We start from the raw sequence: 8,632 nt of genomic DNA, 5'->3' as shown, positions 1-8,632 counted from the left end.
AAAAATAGAGTGGAGGGAAGGAGTGTGCTGTCTCATTAGTGGGAGAGCAATTACGAGTATACAGGAAGGTATATATAAATTTTTGTATGAGAGACTGATTCGATTTGTAAACTTTCACTTGAAGCACAATAAAAACTAAAAAAAAAAAAAGAGGAAGTGATAAAGAGTGAGGAGAGACTTGCCCTGTTTAACCATCCAAAGGGTGCAATATGAGGGCAACTTGATTTTAACAATGTGAAAAGGATTGTTGTAGGGTGCCGTCGAGTCGGTTCTAACACTACCCGGCCCTGCATCACAGGATTAATTTTTTTTTTTTAAACCCTGAATTTCATGCAAATACTGTTTACGTCTGATTTTGCAGAACAGTAGGGTAAGAAAAACCGTGCAGCCTGCCACATGGTAGAGTGAGCTTGGAAAGAGCAGTGTCACTCCTGACTTTCCAAAAAAGAAGTTTCTATACTTAAAACTCATATTTTTTATACTTAAAAAAGACCGCGATTAATTAGAATGGATATTTAGCACCGTGGAATAGAGCAACCTTATGGGATTAACGTGTTGCCACTGGAGTCAATTCCAACTCATAGCGACCCTATAGGACAGACTAGAGCTGCCCCATAGGGTTTCCAATGCTATAATCTTTTCGGAAGCTGTCACATCCTTCTTCCATGGAGCAGCTGATAGGCTTGAAACACTAATAGTTCAGTTAGCAGCAGAGCACTTAACCACTGTACCACAAGGCCCCTAAAAAAAAAAAGCAAAGCAGTAATCTGAAAATATGTTCTTAGTCCCTGCAGTTAACGTCCTTGTGGCTTTGCATGTTATGTTAGCTTTTTATTGATGTTTTCTTCTTGTATAAGGAGACTTCCTAATGGTGAGGTACGACAAGGAAGACGGGACGGCAAGCTGCGCTGTAAAAAAGACAGGTGGGCAAACCCCACCTTTACCACTAACTTCGCAGCAGGATCAGCATGAAGCCACTTCCCAGCAGAAAGTGAATCCAGGCCTCAGTTTGCCACATTTCCACTCCCTGTCACCAGCCACTTAGATAGCAATTCCTCTTTCCCACCCTAACGACCCAGAATTAGATCAGACTTCATCCCCAGCCATCCTGAGCTGGGTCATGGGGAGGAGCAGCAGCTCAGGAGCCTGCACAGCTTCCTGTACCTCAGACCCGTGGCCTCCCTTCCTTTCTAGTCCCCTGGGACGAGGTCACAGGCTAGAAAGTTCTTTCTTCATTGACTATCACACAGCCACCTAGAGCTGAGACTACACAAATTGACTGTGTCCTGCCAGGCTCTGTGGTTCATTACCCTCTGTGGGTTTGTTAATTATAACAGCTCACAAAATTCAGAGACTGCTGTGTATACTTACAGTTACCTATTCATTATAACCAGATGGGGTACTAGCATAGACATGCATCAGCCAAGATCTGGGAGAGGTCCCCCCATGGACTCCATTGTCCCTGGGGACATGCTGATCCTTTTCCCATGCATGGATGTTCTCAAGCATCCAGGAGGCCCCAAAGAGAGTGTTCCCAGGTCCTGGGTCTCCTAGACACTGGAACCTCACTGAATATGCATGACTTGGGCCCTAATGCGCAGTTATGATCCATCTGACCAGTGAGTCTGCATCGCGCATCGGGTCCCCTCCCTTCCTGAGGCTTCCTGCTCACTGCCCTGCACTCTTTCACAAAAGAGAAGGAAGCCTAAATAAAGAAGACAACGTCAGGCAGGCTCTTCCCAATCTCGGCACCCACTTCTGGGGATCCATAGCCAACTAGGTCCTTCCCATTGCTGCCATCAATGACATGAAGAAGTCCCCAGAGACTATCAGTGGTCGGATGACTTTTGCTCTCTGCTGTTACTCTCTGACGTTCATGAGATTCGCCTACAAGGTCCAGTCTCGGAACTGGCTTCTGTTTGCGTGCCACGCGACCAACGAGGTGGCCCAGCTCATCCAGGGAAGTCGGCTCATCAGACACAGGATGAGTAAAAAGGCATCCGCGTAGCAACGAACAGTGAGGGCCTGCTCTCCGGAGGGACAGCATTGCCACCGCCACTGCCACATGACAGATTCCACATCGCGAATAGTCTCGCCGCGGAAAACCAGGCTGGGTGCTGTTTCTCCTAGCCAGGCTGTTTGTCTAGAAATAGCTGAGAGTGCCTAAACCAACTCTCTGCTGCCTTACAGGTACTGAATATTTCACTTCTCTTCATAAAGAGTAGCTCAAAATATGCAAGCAAGTTGATAATTCCCAATGATGGTTTTAGCTGCAGTAATATGTATATTATCTGTTAGAATTTACTTAATGAAAACTGAGGAAAACAAAATTTGTCACTACTAGCACTTGGAATTTTTGACTTTAATGATCATGAGACAACCAATAGCTCACCACGTACCTTAAATCTTATTCCCAGGGTTGGAAAAAGTTATCTGTGTATTTCCATGCAGTGTGTATATTGAAATGCTGTAACTTAATGACAATAAATGATTTAAATATTTGTAAAGTAAATAATAATAATAATCAAAGATTTAAATAAAATACGTTTCAATTCATGCATGCCCCAATATGTGGGTACTTTCCCTGAAATATCATATTTAATCCTTAAAAGTCTGAAAAGGAGAGATAATAATCATTCCAAACCCTAATCTGGCTGAGTCCAGCTCCCACCCCTTTTTCCAGCATATATCACCAACCATCCAGAGTCATGGTTAGTGCACCTTTGCAGATGGAATGAGAAGGAACCAGTTAACAAATGACAACAGTATGAGCACTTTCTGGAAGCTAGTCACTGTAACATGTATTGAGAGGCATATAACAGAGTAAATGGCAATTTCTGCTTTCCTGGAATTTATAATGCAGTTCAGGAGATAAGATTCTTTTCCCCTCACACATGAGAACTAGCTCACTTTATCAGTACATGAATGCTAAGTGTTAAATAAGAAGGTCAGATAATGAAGAGCAAAAAATGTCAGAAGCAGGAGCTGTCTGTCCTTGCTTCACGGTTACCTGCGCGGTCTTCCGTCAAAGCAAATCTCATCAAATCCCTTAGGTGTTTAAAATCCTTCAGCTACTTCCCACCAATTCTAGGGTGGTGCACAAACTCTTTGGCATAGGATTCGAGGCCCTTTATGATCTCACCCATCTTGACCCCTGCCACCTCATACCCCTCCAACCCATGTGCTACCTTTTCCAGGCAGCCATCTCTGATGATATCAGCTGCTATCTTTCTAGTTGGGGTACACTCATTGAATCTTGGCTTTATTTTCCGTATAGTACTGAATTTCACTTCTCTTGTTCCTTATCCAAACCATTACCCCATCCCACCCCAGTGAAATTTTGCAAATTTAAATTCCTTTGAGGAAAGGACATTTTTACTAGACACAGTGGGCTGCCCACTCAATACACATTAGCCCAGTCTTCCTTGTCAACACAAACTAGGTTTATTCAAGTATCCAGCTTTCTGGAAAAGTGGCCTTATTCTCAATTCAGGAATCAATTCTAGACTGGTATATTAGTTCACTACTGGTGATCCACTCAGAAATGGAAAAGCCACACAATTGTGGCCAATGAGACATGAAAGGACGTCAACTGGGTGGGAAAAAACTGCTGTAAAATGTCTTCACTCTTCCAACACTGGTTTGCAAACATATAAGGATCTTACATTATTCAGGGGGAGATGTTAAGTCAGCAATGTCACCTATTCTAATGTGTATTTTCTAAAAAATCAAACAATGGAAAAATTACTTTTTTTATTTAAAATGGAATGATTAGAGGACCTCTGAATACTTAGGAAATAAGAATTTGGAGCAGTCAGTAAAACTTAGGAGCCCTAGTGGTGCCGTGGTTAAGAGCTTGGCTACTAACCAAAAGGTCAGCAGTTTGAATCCACCAGGTGCTCCTTGGAAACCCTATGGGGCAGTTCTACCCTGTCCTATAGGGTAGCTGTGAGTCGGAATCGACTTGCAGGCAACGTGTTTGATTTTTTTTTTTTACTAAAATTTAAATAAAATGACATTGCTGATGACAATTATTTAGTCGATCTCTCACTCAGCTTAATGTTGGTGCTATCATAATTTTTAAAATTGCTGTTTTGTTAGGAGTACATTATTTAATTTATATTCATGATAAACAACCGGATAAATGAAAAGAAATAAGAAACACCATGCCAAAGTTCAAGTCGATGAGAAGCATTAAAATAGTAACTGCTGACTTGCCTCAATGTGATCTTCACCAGATCCAGTTCCGTAAGTTACATCTATCTGTTCAAGATTCTACTCAGCATAGAAACATGCCTCTAGTACTTTCGAAATTAAAGTTAAACAGATAAAATCTCGTGATGATTATATCTAATTTGGCTTTTCATTTATAGGGAATAAAAGCTCTCTACACCCACAATCTGTTACTTGAAGAGAAGAGCTTACAAATCTCACTTTAAAGCCTTCCCTTTTATCTCATCATTAAAAAAAAAAAAGTGGAACTATGGAAATAAGCCCATTGATTTTTAAAGTGGAAACTGTAGAATGCTAAACAAGATCATAGAAGGTTTTGTGTACTTTTATGTGGTCGTATATTCTTAATGCCACCTCTAAACTGAGGTCTAGAAAGGTTTTTTTTTTAATATTTTTTAAACTTTTTTCTCAGATTTTAGATTTAAAGAAAATTTGTAAATCAGTACAGAGAGTACTCATATACCCTTCAACAATGTTCCCCTAACCTAGTTGTAATGGATTGAGTTGTATCCCCCAAAAATATGTGTCAAATTGTGTGGTTGTCCTCCATTGTGTGATTTTTCCTATGTGTTATAAATCATAATCTCTGCCTATGGTTAAAGAGGATTAGGGTGGGATATAACAGCCTTGCTCAGGCCACACTCCTGATCCAACATAAAGGGCGTTTCCCTGGGGTGTGGCTTTCACCACCTTTTATCCTACAAGAGATAAAAGGAAAGGGAAGCAGGCAGAGAGTTGGGGACCTCATACCACCAAGAAAGCAACGCTGGGAGCACAGCATGTCCTTTGGACCTGGGGTCCCTGTACTGAGATGCCCCTAGACCAAGGGGAGACTGACAACAAGGACCTTCCTCCAGAGCCGACAGAGAAACAAAGCCTTCCCCTGGAGCTGATGCCCTGAATTTGGACTTGTAGCCTACTAGACAGTGAGAGAATAAATTTCTGTTTGTTAAAGCTGTCCACTTTTGGTATTTCTGTTATAGCAGCATTAGATGACTAAGACACTAACCATAGTAAGGTATGAAAACTAAGAAATTAACTTTGGTACAATACTATTCAGATTTACCAGTGTTTCTATAAATGACCCTCTTCTTTTCCAAGGTCCAACTTAAGATCCCACAAAGAATCTAGTTGTGACTCCTTTGGTCTCTCTAATCTGTAACAGCTCCTTAGTCTTTTCCTATCTTTCATGACTTTGACACTTCTGTAGAATGCCCTTCAATTTGGGTTTGTCTGATGTTTCCTCATGATTAGACTGAGGTTATGCAGTATTGGCAAGAATAACACAGAGGTGATATGCCCCTCTCACAAGGTAGATGATGTCAATATATTTATGACTGCGGATATTAACCTTGATCACTTAGATAAGGTAGCGTCTGCCAGATTACTTCCCTGCAAGGTTGTTATTTTTCCATTTGTAAGTAATTGATTTGGAAAAGGAAATATAATTAATAGACTTTTGAGGGAGATACAATTATCCTGTTTATATATAAATTTTTTATCCACTTCTTTGAGGCCATTGATGGATCTTGCCCTCAGCAATTACTACTGTGGTACCCCTTCTCCTCCATTTATTTACTTATTCAGCTTCCTTTTATATCAGTATGGACTCAATAGTATTTACTCCATGTTTTGGGTTACAATCCAATTCTACTGTTACTTATTTTGTTGTTCAAGTTGCACCACTTTAGGCCATCATGAGTTTATACTGACACCTCCAAATCCAGTCCAGAACCACAGGGGTCAGTCCAGCAATCCCAACTCCTTTATTTGTAACTCTTTCTCTTTAGGTAAGGAATCTGGATCTTATTATTTATAGTGTAGTTATTTGTTCAACTCTAGTATACGTAGTTCCAGAAATGATAACCCATACTCCTGTAAGAAACACATTTGTCAACTAGAGTACAATGTTTTTGTAAAGTTATTTATCTGCAGCCTTGCAGTATGTAGTCAAATCCCTTTTTTCTCAAGTTACTTATCTGAGTTCTTTCCCATCCCCTTTATGAAACTGTAAGGTAATTAGTTTCTTTTGTCACAGTCTGCATTTCATCTTTCTCCTCTCTTCCTGGTTCATTTTTCAAAATTTTTATGTAATAAAATTCAGCCTTTGTGAATAAGTAAATAAATGGGGGAAAAAGTGATTCCTGTGGGTTTTGCGAAAGGATATAGTCATATATGTACAGAACATTTCCATCACCTTAAAAATTCCCATGTGCTACCCTTTATTTGTCAACTCTTCCCTCTGTCTCTCAACACCAGGCAGCCATTGATCTATTTTTGATTCCTATAGCTCAGTGCTTTTCCAAAGTGCCATATAAATACATTCACACAATACATAGCCTTTGAGGTCTGGCTTCTTTCACTTAATACAGTGCATTTAAGGTTATTCCACATTGTTGAGTGAAGAAATAGTCCAACATTTTTCATTGCCGAGTAGTATACCATTGTATGGATGTATTTATTTATCCATTCATCAGTTGAATGAAGGACGCCTGTGTCATTTCTAATTCCTGGCAATTTTTAAATAAAGCTGATATTAAATACTAGCAAAAAGATTTTTCATGTAACATAAGTATTCACTGCTTTGGGGTAAATATTTAGGAGTGGGATTGGCAGCTTATATAAGACATGTTTTTTCAAGTTTATAAAAAATTGCCAAATTGTTTTCTAACGTGACAAAAACATTTTGCATTTCCATCTGCAATGTACAGGAGTACTAATCACTCTGCTTCCTTGCCAGCACCTGCTATTTCCTTTTAAAAATATATATATTTTTTGTTATTCTAATATGTATATAAGGTTCCCCGATGGCACAAATGGTTTGCAATCAACTATTAACCTCACGGTTAGTGGTTTGAATCCATCCAGTGGTGCTGTGGAAGAAAGGCCTGGCAATCTGCTTCCATCAAGATTACAGCCAAGAAAACCCTATGTAGCAGTTCTACTCTGTAACACATAGGGTCACCGTGCCTCAGAATTGACTTGAAAGCAATGAGTTTTTAATAGGTGCGTAGTTGTAACCCATTGACGTTTTAATTTGCTTTACATTAATGGTCCTTATGTCCTTATTGGCCATTTATATCTCTGCTTTGGTGAAGTTTTTGCTCAGATCTTCTAGCCATTTTTTTTACAATGGGATTTTTTGCCTTTTTATTCTTGAGTCTTGAGAGTTCTTTATATCTTCTGGAAATAAGACCTTTGTCAGGTATATTGCTTGCAAATATTTTCTCCAAGTTGCACTTTGTGTTCATATCTCTTCATCTGAGTCTTTATAGAGCAATTTTTTTAAGTATAATTTATCTTTTTTTTTTATCCATTTAGGAATAATTTCTTTATTGTCGTATCGAAAAAACATATCTGCCTAACCCAAAGATCACACAGATTTTCATCTGTTTTCTTCATGAAGTTTATAATTTTACATGTTAAATTTATGTCTATGATTCATTTTGAGTTACTTTCACATCAATCAAGGTTCATATTTTTACATATGGGTATCAAACTGCCCCACCATCATTTTTTGAAGAGACTACCCTTTCTCCATTGAATTGTATTTGCACCTTTGTCAAAAATCGATTGACCATATTTGTGTGCATCTATTTCTGAGCTCTATTCTCTCCCATTGATCTGTGGGCCTATCCTTTTGGCAGTACCACACTGTATATTTACAGTAAGTCTTGAAATCAAATAGTATGAGTCCTCCAAATGTGTTCTTTTTAAAAAACTGTATTGACTATTCTAGCTCCTTTGTCTTTCCATATAAATTTTAAAATCAGCTTGCCTTGTTGTTGTTGTTGTTGTTAGGTGCCGTCGAGTTGGTTCCAACTCATAGTGACCCTATGCACAACAGAACTAAACATTGCCAGGTCCTGCGCCATCCTTACAATCATTGTTATGCTTGAGCCCATTGTTGCAGCCACTGTGTCAATCCACCTTGTCGAGGGTCTTCCTCTTTTCCGCTGACCCTGTACTCTGCCAAGCGTGATGTCCTTCTCCAGGGACTGATCCCTCCTGAAAACATGTCCAAAGTATGTAAGATGCAGTCTCGCCATCCTTGCTACTAAGGAGCATTCTGGTTGTACTTCTTCTAAGACAGATTTGTTCGTTCTTTTGACAGTCCATGGTATATTCAGTATTCTTCACCAACACCACAATTCAAAGGCGTCAGCTCTTCTTTGGTCTTCCTTATTCCTGTCCAGCTTTCACATGCATACGATGAGATTGAAAATACCACAGCTTGGGTCAGGTGCACCTTAGTATTCAGGGTGACATCCTTGCTCTTCAACACTTTGAAGAGGTCCTTTGCAGCAGATTTGCCCGATGCAATGTGTCGTTTGATTTCTTGACTGCTGCTTCCAGGGCTGTTGATGGTGGATCCAAGTAAAATGAAATCCTTGACAAC

The 8,632-nt window shown here is 39.7% G+C and overlaps 1 protein-coding gene across 1 annotated transcript; it reads left to right on the top strand.

Moving 5' to 3' along the window:
• The first annotated feature begins 1,807 nt into the window (after positions 1-1,807).
• Positions 1,808-2,008, top strand: LOC126084313 (mitochondrial pyruvate carrier 1-like). Its single transcript, XM_049898824.1, has one exon. The coding sequence runs from the start codon at positions 1,808-1,810 to the stop codon at positions 2,006-2,008; it is 201 nt and encodes a 66-aa protein (XP_049754781.1).
• Positions 2,009-8,632: the final 6,624 nt, after the last annotated feature.

This window comes from Elephas maximus, chromosome 10 (genome assembly GCF_024166365.1).
Source record: "Elephas maximus indicus isolate mEleMax1 chromosome 10, mEleMax1 primary haplotype, whole genome shotgun sequence".
NCBI classification, from domain to species: domain Eukaryota; kingdom Metazoa; phylum Chordata; class Mammalia; order Proboscidea; family Elephantidae; genus Elephas; species Elephas maximus.
This window is presented reverse-complemented; position numbering and strand designations above follow the sequence as displayed.

Excerpts from the sequence above, each read along its gene's own strand:
- LOC126084313 (XM_049898824.1), top strand. The coding sequence starts at position 1,808 with ATGAAGAAGTCCCCAGAGACTATCAGTGGTCGGATGACTTTTGCTCTC.